The sequence below is a fragment of the Dipodomys ordii genome, unplaced genomic scaffold (genome assembly GCF_000151885.1).
Source record: "Dipodomys ordii isolate 6190 unplaced genomic scaffold, Dord_2.0 Scaffold5, whole genome shotgun sequence".
Classification (NCBI taxonomy): Eukaryota; Metazoa; Chordata; class Mammalia; order Rodentia; family Heteromyidae; genus Dipodomys; species Dipodomys ordii.
The window spans coordinates 9,638,012-9,655,110 of NW_012267221.1; the positions used below are offsets into that span (position 1 = coordinate 9,638,012).

At 37.2% G+C, this 17,099-nt stretch overlaps 1 protein-coding gene across 1 annotated transcript in view; it reads right to left on the reverse strand.

Annotated features, from left to right (window-relative positions):
• Cytip (cytohesin 1 interacting protein) overlaps positions 1-15,633 on the reverse strand; it is a 30,532-nt gene extending 14,899 nt beyond the window's left edge. The window contains exons 1-5 of the mRNA XM_013029254.1: positions 15,378-15,633; positions 7,211-7,260; positions 6,944-6,998; positions 2,777-2,879; positions 2,489-2,582 (exon numbers count right to left, since the gene is read on the reverse strand). Of these exons, the coding sequence (XP_012884708.1) occupies positions 2,489-2,582; positions 2,777-2,879; positions 6,944-6,998; positions 7,211-7,260; positions 15,378-15,551 (476 nt within the window). The 5' untranslated portion in view covers positions 15,552-15,633. The remainder of the gene's footprint in view (positions 1-2,488; positions 2,583-2,776; positions 2,880-6,943; positions 6,999-7,210; positions 7,261-15,377) is intronic.
• Between the last annotated feature and the right edge of the window lie 1,466 nt (positions 15,634-17,099).

Genomic DNA, 17,099 nt, shown 5'->3' on the forward strand with positions numbered 1-17,099 from the left:
TTCTTTTCTTTCTACACTAAATGCCTTTCTAAAACCAGAAGGCTAGTTCTTATTGATTTGATGCTTTGTGCACTGAAATTAAAGACCCTTACTTTGACTGTTAAGTCTGGGTATACTAGCAAATTTCTCTTGAGAGTCACACAATTAAGCAATTAAAAGTATTGGCAAATGGTTCTGATAACTAAGCAAAAATTCTGTTTATGAAGATATAAGAAATGTTTTAATGCATGGCAAAGTATGTAATGTAGAGACCAATTTTCCTCTATTTTTACCAGCATCATACCTGAGATAATGAGAAATGAGAAGATAGCAACCTAAAAAGCTGTCTGCTTTCTGGGCAAGACAAGGCTTGATTCTCTGATCAGTAAAAGGAATCCTATGCTGCTGTTTTACTGAGAATCTTAATATTTATTTGATTGTCCAAGAAAGAGATGTGTATGAGCCAAATTGCCAGCATGAATGGGACAGCCGAATTGCCAGCATGGACGGGACAGTCTCTTCAGTGTTTGTACATATTGTCTCACATTTTCCTGACTTCTACACTTCCAAGAATTGCTTCTCTATACTAACCCTTAGCTACCTGTTGTCTTCCCACTTTGCTCATGTGGAACATATTTTTCAGGCTCTGGGCACCAGTCTTTTTTTTCTTGGAATCTATAAGTTTCCTATTGGATCCAGGTTTCTTTGAAACAAAAGTAGTTCTGTTGTTTATCAGGATATCATAGGGTTCATAGAGATGCATTCAATCTGGTATTACCAGCAGTCATTTTTCGAAACTACACACATATACATATACACATACACACGCACATACCCTGACAATATCTTCGAAGTACCACTGGAAAGCATCCACCAAAAAAATTTTTTTGCCATTTACAATGAGCAGCTGTAGTTAAATAAAAGTATCTTGACCTCACAGAAGGTGATCAAATCCAGCCCTAACTCTTAATACTTGGGTGACTTTAATTAAGTCATCTTTAAGCCTTGTGCACTTCATCTATACATAGAAATAAAACCAAACCCAGAAGTCATAAAGAATTAGCTGGATAATCTACGACCCACCTAAATCAAAATAAAATCTGGACTTCTTGGTAGGGCAGATGATACTTCTGATCTGCTATATGGCCAATACTCTATCTTTGCTTTTTCATTTTATTCATGTAATCCACCAATCCCCAATTCTACTGGATCCTCTCTGACTTTGACTATGTCAAGATAATTTGTTAGTTCTTTACCTAAAATCCTTTTACCAGGAGTTCAGATCTCTTCCCTCTTTTTACCTTCATCTCCAGTCACTCCATCAGAGAAGAGCTCTTTAAACAGCTGTGCTAAAGCAGCAGCCTGCTTATTCAGTATTCTCCCCTCCCAATTGCCCTTTTTTACTTTCCCTATTAAGAACTGAAACACAAAAATCACTCCTTTTTCAAGCTTTCTTTGGCTATCCAAGGCTTTATCTTTGCCTATTATGGACCTATAAAGCTGCTAATACCAGTTTTTCCTAAGTATAATATTAATGTTAGTGAAATCCTTTACTGAAAAGATCCTGACCTCAGCAGGTGGTCAAATCCAGCCTGAAAATGACTGCCTATTTGGATGACCTTAGGTAAGTCATCTTCAAACCTCAGTCATTTCTTTACCAATGTCTAAGGTCCTAGGAATGTTGTCACATCAATTAAAATAGTGGTTTAGGCAACATTGACTCTCCTGGGGATGGAGCATTTTGTTTCTTTGGTTTTCCATTGGTTTTCATTTATTTGTTTGTTTGTTTGTTTGTATTCTGATGTTTGAACTCGAGGCCTCATGTTTGATAGCAAAGTCCTCTATCATTTGAGTCATGTTTTAATCCTTTTGTTTTAAAATCATTTTTTCAGATTGAGTTTTTAGTTTTATGGAGGCCACTATCCTCCTATTTCTGTCTCCCAAGTCATTGAGGCTGGTACTAACATTCTGAAGAATGAGTAATATCGCAAGTTGGCAAAACAAAAAACAAAAATTAGAATACTGATAAAGCTGAATATGTATGTTTTAGAGAGAGGAGATTAAATACTGTTGTTCTTTCTCCAAAATGGAAAAGCAGGAAAGAAAAAAAGAGTGGCTTATGACATAACAGGAAAAAAATGCAACCCTCTCTTTATTTGTTGTAACCAAAATCTTATATCAGCCATGGAAATTGAGCCATTTTCTTTTACTCCAAAGACATTATATGCACCAGCTAATTGAATTTGACATTAGAAAATACATTTGTAAAGTCTATCCCTCCCATAATGACCTTTGACTCCTGATACCACTACTACATATGCTAACAATACGTTCAAGACTAAGAAAACCTTGAAACACAAAGGGAACTGACAAAAAAAATTGTACTCAACTTGATAGCTGTAGACTAAAAGATGTGAACAAAAAGCCTACCTATTCACTCAACGGGCATTGTGAGGGCATTATTTTAGTCCCACTAAATAGAATAATTAGGAACGAAATGGATATTTACGTTAGCAGATTCCCTGATGATCTGATCAGGTCAACCACTTGTTTGTGGGTAAAGCCTTCTATGCTCACACCATTGATATCTGCAAGGACATCACCTGGGAGATGCAAAGAAAAATGAGTGTTATACTGTCTTGTTAAATAATCCTTCCTGATATGCAAATGAGACAATACAAATGAGTTATCAGCCAAAGCATTAGTTAAGAAAATACAAGCAACAATCTCATTCTGGCTTCACAGTCAAAGAGTTTTCTTTTGCTATTTAAATGGCTGCTAACAAGAGCAAAGTTACCAGCTTGCAAGCCTGCGTAGTGAGCTGGACTGTCCTCTTGTATTTTGCAGATGATAGTAAACATTTCTGAGGAACAAATATTCTGGTTCTGGAGCCTGCGTGTCTATGAAATACAAGGAGATAAACAGTTACTATTCAAAACACTCAAAACGCATTTGTCAAACATAAAATTTTGTCAATTATAATTAAGCGATATAATAGGTAAGTGCAAAGGACAATTTGGAAAGGGTTTCCTGTTGATAAATTGAATAAAGGGTACCAATTTTGCAATTCTACCAAACAATATGCAGCCAATTCCATTCATAAAAAAACATCTGGCATCAAATAGAAAGTGGCTCAAGATTTTCTATTTTGAGCCCAAGAGACCACCTGATGGTATCATTTCATATTTATTAAGAAAATTATGTTTCTTCTTTTTCCAATTGGGGAAAACAATGGGGACCACAAGCAAAGAGAGCAATGTGTATGTGGGTGTGCTAAGCAATAAAACATTCATTACAGGAGAGTATGAGAGTACACACCAGTGAGGGAGATAAGCCAACAATGATTATTTTAAATCAGAGTTCTGCAAATAATGGCAATCTGCCTTGCATTCCTTTAAAAGTACTCTAGTTGATTCAATTACTTTCATTCTTGAGCATGCTCTGCTATGACTGCCCTGAATTCTCACTAGTTCAACTACCTAACTTAATTAGAAAAAAGCATCTTTTGCCTCTTGCTTCAGCTTGGCACAAGTAGTTTGACGATGCTGCCTGTTTTGTTGTTGTTGTTATTTGTTTGCTTGTTTTGTTATTTGTTTGCTTGTTTTTTTACCTTTTCTTCAAATTTTATCAAAGCACTGAATAATTGCTAGGTACCATGTCCTGGGAACCTCGAACAAAAAGACTTTTATTTTAATTCACTTAAGTTGTGAGGCCTAGCTGTATTTAAAGCCAAAAATAGTGCTTTGAGTTAAGTCTTTTAAACATCTGATCCCAAATGGTAAATCACATTAAAGCCACTACTTCCTTGTAGAGAAATTAATGCCTGGTATTCATTTTATTCTTATTTGCTAATCCCTGAGTTAACAAGTCAATAGTGTACAAATAATTTTCAGAAACTTTGGTCAGTTAAACTCCAGGGGATTTCTACTCAATCTATAAGGCACTTGGGTTCCCCATATTTTAAAGGAACTTTGAAAGATGTGATATATTTTCCAACTGAAAGACTTTTAACAATTTTCTTGACAAAGATCTTACAGCAGTTCTCCAAAGATAGGAGATGGTGTATTTCAGGAGATGCAGAAACCTCACATAACAGACATGTGCTTATTAATCAATAAGAATCTACTCTCCATCACCACTGATCAAACTGAGTAAGATTCAGGGAAACATGTAGATTTATGTGTGCATATGTCTGCAATAGATATACATCTGGGGGCCAGAGTTAGGAAAAGACAGAAGCCAAGTATTACAGAAAGAAATATTAAAGTCGGTTATCTTTTTCTCCCTCTCTTCCTTTGTCTTCTGCTCCTCCTTATTCTTCTCTTCCTCCTTTTTATCATCCCTCTCTTCCTCTTTCTCCTTTTTTTCTTCCCATTAGGGAGCCAAAAACAGAATGATCATCATCATTTCTTAGAGACATAAAGATCACATTGCCCTTTCTTATGCCCCATGACCTTTATGCTAACATTCTCAGTTGTTGATCTTCTACTGCTATCAAGCCATTATTGGCGCTTTACATGTATTATTTTATTTCAAATACAGACCCAAAAAGGCAAGAATTGAGAGAGCATGAACTCATGTGTGTATAATTCTGAAATCTGTATTCTTGACATGCTCCAGGATTCTCATAAGTTTATACAACTAGCACCTATGGAAACCCAGAAAGAAGGGTAAGCCTGGTCTCTTTCAAAGTGTTACTCACCAGGTAGGCCAGGACCTAAATATATCTTCACACATATGCACAATATGGGTAAAGGAGATATCTATCTTGTCTTCAAAAGGCTCCCACAGCATTTCCTTATATTTCCTACCTCATGGAGATAACATGTGCATTCTTAAGCTCAGAGGAGAGGCACTAAAACCACTGGTGATCTACAAAAGTTCAACAATCTGTGACCTGTTGATAATTTTGACACTTGCTCAGAATTTATGGTACATAAACATAAGGGCATTATAATATATCATGCCAGAGTAGGAAATTAAGGTAAAGGAGTAATTATTTATCCGGTTTTCAGGAGCAACCTCTATACATCACTGAGGACTACCATAATTTAAAATGAAACAATGTCTCTAGAAGCAGAGGCATGTTTACTGTGAACTGGGAATAAGAGAGCATGATTCTTCTGAAGTCTGATGAATTTCAACAATTATTGTGGCAAATTATAGGCATCACCAAATTTCAGGGTAGTAGAGATGAGAAAGTAAAACTGTCTTTTCTCTTGTTAACTTTTGCTTATTCTTTCCATTTTCTTTCTATATTCATAAACTATGTCTTACATAGCAGCTTCCTGTTCCTGATCTTAAAAACTCACTGAGTTTCCATTTTGGGTCTCATATCATATCAACATTTTCTAAAAACAGAACCAGAGCTAAAGTCTAAATTCTGATGTGTAGTATGAGAATATAATTATGCAAAACACACCTACAGGTAATGCAAAAGTACTATGGAAAAGAACAGTTATACTTAGGCTACTACTGCAGCACTTAATTTGACTAGATTTTATTGCACTTCATTCACAATCTTTATAAATATAGTCATGTAAAAGCAGACAGTTAATAAGTTAGGTAATTACATTAAAAACTGCAAAGACTTTTTAAAATTCTTCCTACAGCATGAAGCAATATGTAAGCAGGTGCAAAGGTTCTTAAGAGTTTTGTTTGTTTGTTTGTATGCACTAAGGACTGAACCCAAGCCTCATGCATGTTTGTTTTTATGGACTAAAGATTGGACCGAAGCCCCATGTATGCTCTACCACTAAGTCACAAGCCCAATCCTACTTTATCAAATAATAATTGTAAAGAATTGTCAGAAAGTAGTAAGAATAAAGTATTAGAAAAACAATAGATAAAATTTCTAATTATATGAAAAAGAAATATTTTGTACCAGTAGTAACAAAAATTGCATGCACACACACACACACACACACACACACACACATACCACATATTCCATATGTAGATACAGTCTTTCAAGTTTTTCTTTCTTTTTTTTTTTTTTTGTCTTTTCTTTTTTGGTACTGGGGATCGAACCCAGGACGTTGCGCTTGCTAGGCAAGCGCTTTACCACTGAGCTACATCCCAGCCCTTTCAAGTTTTTCTTAAATGTTGAAGATTTAGAACTTGCCAGGCACCAGTGGCTCATACCTGTAATCCTACATACTCAGGAGGCTGACATCTGAGGATTGTGATTCTAAGTCAGCCTATGCAAGAAAATCTGAGACTCTTATCTCCAATAAATGACCAAGAAAGATGGAAGAACAGCTGTGGCTCAAGTGGTAGAATGCTAGCCTTGAGCCAAAGAAGCTCAGGGACAGCTCCCAGGCCAAAAAAAAAGGATTTACAACTTGATATACAATCTACACATAAGACCATGCAAATGCAAAAACTGCAAATATGTAAAATGCACATCTGCAGAATATATTTCACTCTTCTTCCTAAGACTCAGATGATGTCAAGTACTTCTGTCCAATCTTAGACATAAGAAAGGCTGAAAGGGGCCGGGAAGGTGGCTCAGTGGTAGAGCGTTTGCCTTGCATGCATGAGGCCCTGGGTTGGATTCCTCAGCACCACATAAGCAAAAAGAAAAAAGCCGGAAGTGGCGCTGTGGCTCAAGTGGTAGAGCGCTAAGTCTTGAGCTGAAGAGCTGAGGGACAGTGCCCAGGCCCAGAGTTCAGGCCCCACTACCGGACCCCCCCCCAAAAAAAAGATTAAAAAAACAAAAAAGAAAGGCTGAAAGTACTCAGCACAAGAATCTCATCATATCTCAGAAGTAGTATTTATCAGCTTCAATATTTTCTTTCCTTGCTAGTTAGTACACAACACACTGAAAAGTAGCCAAGCACAGCCATACACTGAGTAAAATTCAGTCCCTATCATTTTCAAATCCTGCCCTAAAGTCATTTTTATCATGATACTATTAGTCACTTTTATCCTTGACAGTCTGGAAAATGAGGAAAGTGCCCACCTGAATTTCAAATCCAAATGTTCCATTGTCTTGCTTTTCCAGAGAAACCAGCTTCCTGTAACAGACGTTAAAAATAAAACTGCATGATATCAAAGTGTCACGTTTGGCACCTATTTGTCATTAAAAATAACCATCACAATTAAAAATAGCATTTATATAAATTGTAAAATGTGGAACATGTGTATACGCGTGCACACGTGTGTGTGTGTGTGTGTGTGTGTGTGCATGTGTATCAACAGGCTGAAGAGCTATATTCCTAAATATTACCTTTGAGAACATGAAAAGTCACCCAAAGAACTTGATCTCGTCAACGCAAGCTGAAAAATATAGAAAGCGTACAGTTATCTTAAGGTCCTTAAGATCATTTATAAAGTATTCTAAATCATAAAGGATTTTATTCCTTATCTTTCTGTGGCCCAGATCCTAGGAAGTTTGTACTGAAGGCAGAAATTTCGATTCTCCCGTGATGACAAACGAGAGTTGGGAATAACGACTTTCAGACATTCCATTTAAGATTAGAAGAAGCTCAGACAGTAACACACAGGGACAAGAGTTTACTCCAAGGCTTCCAACAATTACTTCATTTCTGATTTGTATTAAAAATAGCCTCTGAAAGAGGAACCATATCAATTTATAATTACACTGAAGTCCAAAGAAAAGTAATACCCATAGAAATACACAAAGTCCAAATACTTGAAAACTTTGGGAGATGGTGGTGGATATTTATTGTACTATTTCAACATATTATTACTTTTAGCAGCATAAAAAAATCTCTGAAAAATAAACTTACATACAGAAACATTAACATCAGAGATTCAAAACCCCAATTCTTTTTATGATTTATTTTTCCAATAGTTTTGAAATGAGCTAAGCAAGGAAAAAGACTTCAAAATGGTAGAAATTTTATCACCCTTAATCTGCTCCACATTTTGGTAGGAAAGAAGTCATAGGACCCACAGATTCAGGATATATTCCACAGTTATACACAGAAGAGAAGACAAAAAGGGTAACACTTGACTTTTTAGGACACTGCAGTCAACAGTTGAGACTTTTGTTTTGCTGTGCTATTTTGTGTGTTTGAAGAATGTTTAGTCTTAATTACTAGTTAGCTATTTCTCAAGTGTGGCCTAAGGGCTTTACAACTAAGTTTATAGCACTAGATAAACTATGATGTTTAACTGCCAACTTAACATGATTTTGTGCATATATACACAAATATACACACATATGGACACACAAATACGTATACCTGTATACAAATATATATATATATATATATATATATATATATATATATACACCTGTACCTTTATATGCATACATGAAAGAGAATACAGAAAATATCACATCTAATCTACACAAATCAGTCCAGGTACAATAAGAAGAAGAAACCAGAAGTAAAACCAGTAGAAGAAATCAATGTGTATGTAGCAAGTTGCACAAAAGCCTACATTACTGCTACCTACCAAATTTTCTGGGAATATCCCAGTGTTCAGAATTCTGCCACTCATCAGTAAAATTAGTGTAATGTTGCTAGAGGCAATCTCATTCAACAGATTGAGTGTAAATCAATTGTGTTTTGTTCTTCTGTCAGCTCTGGAGCTCAACTCAGTAATATCATGCTGATGAGTGACACAAGATGGCTCAGGGCCACAAAGATGCTCTAGACTTGCTAAAAGCATCTACTTAGGACTTATCAGGAGAAACTGTGAAATGCCTGGAGCAATTGATATGATTTGTTATGATCCGATCTTGTACCTGAAATGTACTTTTAACAAGGATGGGGGACCATGCAATGATGTTAGTGGGTCTCCTTCTTGTGAATGAAAACAATAATCTCGATGTCTGCAAACATTCCCAATCACCCCCTTTTATTGTATTTGATCATTTTTTGTTATCATCTTGTCTTCAGCTTGTTTTCTGTCCTTAATTCATATTTTAAAGACATATGTGACCACATTCAAATCCGCAATCGATAATTAGGACTGGGGTTTTTATTTTTAAAATATTACTTTTGCTATCCTGATTCATCATATTGTTTGTTTATTATGCACACACACATATATATTTGCATGAAGAGTATATTCAATCAAATATTCCACATGTGTAAACAATCATCTGAATTATTTGATCCTCTGGGGAATATATTTGTTTTATACTTTCTGCCACAGTACATAGCACAGTGCCTAAAATAGAACAGGAACCAAAATATAGCAAAAAATAGCACAGGAAAAAAACTACTAGACAAAACAAATGAACAAAAAGGGTGAGAAAACTAAGTTAAAACATTCACATTCAGGAGGAATGTGCTAACTTTTTTTTTTGTTTTTCGTTAAATCAAATATTCCTAGGGAAATTCAAAGATGATCATAAAAATATAAGGTGGAAATTTAAAATCTCAAATATACTAAAATTTTAAAATAAAAAAAATACAATGGAAGACAAAAAACAATTTTAAAACAGTAAGAAGTACAGAAATAGAAATACCAGGGCTGGGAAGGTGGCCCAGTGGTAGAGCACTTGCCTTGCATGCATGAGGCCCTGGGTTTGATTCCTCAGCACCACATAAGCAAAAAGAAAAAAGCCGGAAGTGGCACTGTGGCTCAAGTGGTAGGGCGCTAACCTTGAGCTGAGGAGCTGAGGGACAGCGCCCAGGCCCAGAGTTCAGGCCCCATGACCGGACCCAAAACAAACAAACAAACAAAAAAAATACCAGAAATTAAAGTAAGAGAGCAATGTCTGAATCTATCACTATTAAAAGAATGAATGGTGGCAATAATTACTGTTCTTTTCCAAACTTTCAGCCTTATCAACTTTAATTTCCCTGTTCCTACCCCCAAAACACTAATACAGGTTTCCTACATGCCTTCCAAATATAAAATCTTTTAGGCCAGAGAAAAAAGGCTATACTTCTCTCTGGAGAAAGAAATATGTCACCTCCCTCCTTCTCCCTGTTTAGATAACTGACTAAACATGAAAATATTTGCCTGACACAACAGGAGAAACATGGTCAAAATTCAAATTCAATTCCTGTCCTAATTGACTCATTTGAGTTATCAGTTATATACACAAAAATTTCAGACCAAGACAACTTATCAATTATTTTCCATTCTGGATTAGCAAATGGTCTGTTTAAGCACCTTATATATAAATACAAAGGAATAATGCAAATTTTAGTCAATATGAAATTCCCTGATGCAAATATCACATCTTGACAGAATCTTTCTTTTTTGGTCTGACCTGTCAGACTAAGGTGATCTAGAAAGAACTAGACTGGAAGCTCAGTCTGCCTCACCCATCAAAATATTTACTTAGGTGACATGTACAAAATCCAGTTCCTTATCGGGTCTTACACTTTTAGTTTTCCCTGTGTCCCTTTCCTAGGGTCAGCAACCCTATTTAAACATGTGACCAGTGGGATCAGCACACCCCAGATGACCCTCTCAGGCAGAGGCTTTGCTTAGTTACAGTGCTAATCACAAAAACTCATAACGGAGGGAATGGTGTGCAACTCACAGCATATGCTGGCAACAGCTGTCTTTTATTACACATTATCTAATATGAGAAGTCTAGGTTTAGCAATTTGGCAGTCTTGCAAACTACACATTCAGTTCTGACTGTTGAATACATAAAGCTCCTTAACTCCTCACTAGCTACTATTCTAGTGATGCCTGGGGTTGAATTTAGAATGGCTCTTCTGCTTTTAGTCAAGTGACTTGAAAGATGAGGTATTAATATTCAAAATGCAATGTCTCTTGTGATTCACAGGTCTCCCTTTAAGCGGGAAACCAAGACCAAATACTGCAGCTGTGTGTTTGCAAACCAGAGAAAGAAAATGCAACGAGCCAGCTAGCTCTCCACTCTGTGAGCTCAGAGGTCAATGCTGTGGTCACTTCTGGTAAGTTACAGACGGTTACTTCCTTGTCCCAGCCTTTTGTGCTCATTTCCTGAAAGCATTGTGGGCGAGATAACTGGGTGTATTGATTTGAAGGTGGGTGGTTTTTTATTTTGCTGTTATTGTTTGTGTCCAATGTTTCAAAATTATGTGTTACTCTCTCTTTCAAGCCCATTTTATCTTTCCTTCTAGCCCCAAGTGTTTCATGAAAACATCACCGCTTTTTAGGTCAAGAGAGTTTGGATAGCAAGGCTCACCACTATTCAAGAATACAGCAGAAAAATGGAGTTGCTCTCCATGCCCTAAGTTGTAACAGTCCTAAAGGAAGCTAAATGGAAGGTTCCAGCACCCCAGGAAGACCCCACTGTGAGATGATGAACATCTTCTAGAATAGTTGGATATTGATCTACTTATGCCATAATATGGATGAGAGATATTTTTTAATTTTCATAGTAGCATGAATATAGTTTCTACTTAAGAGCAAAATGAGATGACCATAATCTTTTGGGGCAGGTGGGAAGCAGTTATGGTACATGGTGGATGTGCTAGCAACAGTTCTAAGAAAACTCCTGGGGGTAGAATGGAACCAGGCACTTCCATGTTACATAGAATAGCACAAAAGCCTCAACTGAGTTGGTATGTGAAATGGGCCCATCATAAGCTGCCTGCTTGCTAATGATTTCATGAGTAAAAGAGAATTAGGTAGTGAATTTGTGGTCCTACTAATGTTCAGCCAAGTTCCTTGCCTGTATGTCAGGTTACTTGTTCTCACGGCAGCATTTGGCAAAGTTCACTTTCCCAAAGCTCTCTTCTAGCCTTGTGAGATTGTGCAGTCAGTCATGTTAATACTCCTATGTGCTCACCACATTTACAATACCTGTCTTTAGTTTCTTCCATCTCCTTCATAGAGTTTCCTATTGCAGGAATGCTTTCCCAAAAATCCTGTGTTCAAAATTAGAGACTTGATTCATGTGTCTGGCACTTCCCAAAACACAGGTATTGAAATAATGTGCATATGCTAAAATCAACTTTTAAAGTGTAAATACCCAACTGATTTTCAAGAGTAAGCCAAAACTAGAGGCTAACCAATAGAGCTTTGCTGAAACAAGAGCCAACAAAAACTAAAAGTATGAATTGTTGGTGTCAGCTCTCAAAGTGTTGAAAATAACAGTGGACCGAGAAACACCTGCTGTGTGGTTGTCTCAGAGGGATCTTGTTGCCTGAAATTCAGTCAGTATCAAAGGTGGTTATTCTCTAAAAACACTTTAAGAAGTCTTGAACATCCATTTCCTGCAATGTTGAAATAGGTCTCATTGATAATAAATGTTTGGAAGCACAAGTATCATGTTCAAAAGGGTTTGGTTTGGTTTTGCTGTTTGTTTAAAGCAATTTTTACACAGTAAAAAAAAGCTGTGAGACTTATGGGAAGCCTAGCATGTAAAAGAAGATGAGGGCCAGGGGAAGGGAAGACATGGAAAAGATAAGAACACATGCATATGTGTTTCTAACGCATTTATAAGATTATCTCTTTGTTGCTTTGTATGTCCCTCCCCCACAGTATAACCCCTGCTTTCTCGATATTTGATGTCAGTATAACTTGTGGAGGAGATGGGGAAAAACCAGTTGTTTAAGGATACAGGTGGACCTGTTGCAACAATGAGAAGTACAAGTTGTCATGTCCAAAACGAGCTTTACAATGTCGGTGGGGGGGGGGAAGGGGGGAGGGAAGGAGAAGAATTGGGATGGGGGGGAGGGGGGAGGCTGGGAAGGGATGTGAAGAGTAAACAAAGGAGGAGGCTGCAATGCTTGGTAAGAAATGTACGCATTATCCTGCCCATGTAATTGTAACCCCTCTGCACAGTATGTTCACAAATAAAATTAAATTAAATTTAAAAAAAAGAACACATGCATACATTAATTCATGTGGGGAGAATTACACATGGATTGCACATGTAATTCATGTCTAACTTTCCCTTATTATTTATCTCTTAACATTTCTCTTATTTTTTTCTAATGCCAACCACTGCCTTTGATAACCAGCCCACCATGGTTCCAAAGTATGGTCCCTAATAAAGTGCTCCACTGTATGGCTTTCTAGAGTGGTAAAATTAGCATCTATTCTCTATATCTGCACATTTTGATTGTTGATTCAACCAAATACAGATTGAAAATGTTAAAAAAAAAATCTTGAATCTATCCTGAACGCTTGCCTTTTCATTGTCATTCTCAAACAATACAATGCAACAACTGTTTACATAGTATTCACATTATGTGAGTTAATTAATCTAGAGATGTCTAAAAGTAGAGGAGAGATAAACCAGGTACCAGTGACTCAGAGTTGTAATCCCAACTACTCGGGAAGCTGAGACCTGAAGATTGTGGCTCCAAGCCAGCCTGGGCAGGAATCTCTATGAGACTCTAATCTCCAGTTAACCATCAAAAAGCCAGAAGTAGAGCTATGGTTCAAATGGTAGAATACTTTGCCTTAAGCAAAAGTGCTCAGGGATGATGCTTATACCCTGAGTTCAAGTCCCAGAACCAGCACAAAGAAACAAACAAAAAAAGTATATGAGAGGATATACATAGTGTAAAGCAAATAACTTGTATTGTGTATCAGGGATTTGAACATTCGCAGATTTTGGAATCTGTGAGGAGTCCTGGAGCCCATCTCATTTGCGTACCAGAGGACAATTCTATTGCTTTCTCAGGGGAAGTAGTCCACCTCTTCTACAAAGCAGCAGAAATCTGAGGTCTCCTCTGACCTTCTATACACATAGAGGATCCTCATGATGCACTGAATATTGTGTTGCTATATAAACCTGCCCCCAAGGCACCAAGACAACGCATCAGCATGAATTATTCCCTTGCTTTTGAATACAAAAAATCCTTCAAGGTTGTTCCCAAAGATATGTAACTTGGCTAAGAGTGTTTATACTGTGCTTCTTTGTGTAAATCCTATTCATCCCTGCCACCTGAATTGTAAACCCTCTCCAGGCAGGAAACATGGCCTTCTAATCTCTGTACTTCCTACCAGTAACACAATGTCTTTCACTTTGTAGGTGCTCAGAAATTATCTGTTGCATTACAATAGCTGAGCTGAAAGAGATAGAGGGGGAGAGAAAGAGAGAGACTAAAAAAGCTTCATAAACAAAGGACATAAAGGACAGCAAATTCTCATCCAGATGCAAAAAATTCACAGCTTCCTTTCATAGTAAATAGCCTCTACCAGAAAAACCAAAGTCATGACTGAATCAATAGAACAACATTTGGTTTGATAGCTTCATGACAAATAGGAAAACAACTTTCTCTGAAAACTCAATGAAGACATGAGTACCCGCCAGGCTGTTTAATTTTCAGAGTATGACTTGATAGAAATATTCACCATTACCTTAAATTTTGCATCATAAAAATGTTTGGGATTGAAAAATATCTATAATCCAAATCCTGGCATACTGCACCCTTTACTTCCTCTGTGAAAAATATCAACAATTCATTCCTACACAGAACCTACAACAAAAGGCCAAGACCTTACCTTTACCCAGTGACCTTTAATCCTGAAATTAGAATTCAAAGGAGCACAATATACATAGAGATGTAAAAGCAAAAAATACCAATATTTTCTAAATATTTTCTAAGTTCAAATATACAGTTGAGACCTTACAATAATTTGTATAAGCAAAGACAATGTCTCATCCCTTCTTCAGGCAGGTGCTCTACCACTTATGCCACACTTCAAGTCTTATAAACAAAATCTTAGGCAGTATACAGCTAAATACCTTTTAATCTATTAGGTAAGGGAAGAATATCAGGATACTTTTAGTTAGATATGGATATTTTTCAAATGAGTTTTCATCCCTCAAAAACTACTCTGCAATAAAAACTTTTAAAACAAGCCTAGGGTGGTGGAACATGGTTGGAGCCCTAACACCAGGGAGGCTGAGGCAAGAAGTTCATGAGTTTGAGGTCAGCCTGGGTTGTAAAGAGAGACCTGTCTCAAAAAAAAAAAAAAAGAAAAGAAAAAGAAAAAGAAGCATGTTTTAGCTTTAACGAACAAACAGAGCATGTCAGCTTCTGTCTTGGTGCACATATCCTTACTTAAGCAGTGAAAGAGGTCAATAAAGATGGGTGTATTTTTATATACCCAGTCAGGACACTGATTCTAGGAGAGGCAAGTGACTTACTCAAGATCCTACAGCTACTAACTAGTCCCCTGATGTTTTACCTGGAACTTACTCAAGAAAAGCTTACTTCCCAGCAGCATGGGGTGTGTGCTAGTGCTCCAGAGAGGAAGATTAGCTTACTCAATAAAATGTGTCCTCAAGAAGAATTTTCTTGAAGCAAAATGATTATGAAAGACTGGGAATGAGGATGGGAGGGAAAGAATCAATGGAAACATAAAAGGAAAAAATCAATAAGTCATCTCAGCCATTGATTCCAATGTTTCAGAAAGAACATTATTAGTAGGAAGTCAGAGAGACGTATCACTCCATGCTCAAGAGAACACAAACATACTATAAGGGTGTAAACCAGCTCTCCTACCTGCTTCCGTCCCCGAGGTAACGTTGCCACAGTGTCTGCCAGCACTTGAAGCCTTCTGTTATCTTCCATGGTGAGTGTGCCTGTGAGCATGGAGTAAGAGCTATAGGAGGGTCCAGGGCAGTAGTCCAGATTGCCATTGCTGCTTTGTTGTTGCATGAGCCTTTGCAAAGACATGGTGAATAAAGACAAGGTTAGTCCAGCTAGCACATGCTCAAGTGGCTTTGCAGGATGGGGGAAGCTAAATGCACAACCCTCAGACAAGCAATCAAAAATAGCAAAGCAGAAAGAACCCATGTGACTTTTGTGGTTTGAGGTACTTGTTACACAAACCCTGCTGTTCACTCCCATTGCCCAATGTTTTTTTTTTTTCTTCAAGCTCCTTAGCTTCAAACTAATTCTTTATGATGGTTTAAAAAATCAACTTACTTTTTTTTCTCCTTTAAACAGCCACACCTTTTATGCTTTCAGGCTTGTATGGTTTGATGTGCTCAAAACACTATCTGCCATTTTTTTAAAGAAGGAATTTTTCCCCCAAGTTCTATCCCCTTTTCCTATCCATGCTCTTATTTAACATTAGGAGTGTAATGCAAAAGTCAGGATGTGCAGACATTCAGTTCTTGTGAATGTCAGCAAGAATGACAGGTGCTGTACACAATGTTCCCTCACAAGTCCATGTAGTATGCTTTCTCCAAGTACACCCTGACTCATTATGTTCATCCAAAAGACATTGTGTGTGTCACTTGAGCTGCACACATTCAGCATATCTCTGGTTGCCCTTCTTCTATTCTGTCATTAATAAAATTGTCCATAATCTTTACAATGGAAAGAGAAAGGCAAAAGTGTGCACTTAAGGAACAATGTTGGACACCTCTTGCACTCAGGAGGCTGAGATCTAAGGTTCCTAGTTCAAAGCCAGTGTGAGTAGGAAAGTACAAGGAAATCCATCTCCAATTTACCAGCAAAAAAGTTAGACTTAAGTAGAGTATCAGCTGTAAGAGAATGTGGCCTTGAGTTCAAGTGCCAGTATTAACATTAAAAAAAAAAACAGAACAAAAACAGGTAAACCAAAATTGCACAACTATTTTCTAATTGGTCTCTGCAAGTACACATGAGTGTAAGATATTATCACAGGGCACTCAAAATCAAGGAATTAAAAAAAAATTTTTTGAGCAGAGGTCATGAGTTGGTAGTTTTTCATTTGTTTGTTTTGTCTGTCTTAGTGCTTGAACTCGGGGCCTGCTTGTTGTCCCTGAGCTCTTTTGCTCAAGGCTAGAGCTCCAGCACCTTAAGCCATTGCACCTCTTCTGTTTTGGGGCAGTTAATTGGTGATATGAGTCTCAAGGGGACTTTTCAGACCAGGCTGACTTTGAGCCATGATCCTAAGATCTCAGCCTCCTGAGTAGCTAATAATACAGGCATAAGCCACTGGCACCTGGTGAGGGTAGCTACATAGTTTTGAGAGACCTGCTCTAGGGGAGGAAACGGGTAAGCAAGTAAAAGGGAAAATCAAAGCAAAAATGAAAAAGAGAAGTGTTTATGTAGCACAAAAGTCAGATGTGCTTTTAAATATCATTCTGAAGGTCAACAGTAGAATTAAAAAGCGTTAGCAAGAGGGTGAGCTAAAATAATGAGTATACTGGACATCAAGGTGAATTTAGCTCAAGTAAAACCTGTCAAGTATAAATTGTAAAATATTTGAAGTGTTAAAATCTCCAGTGTGTT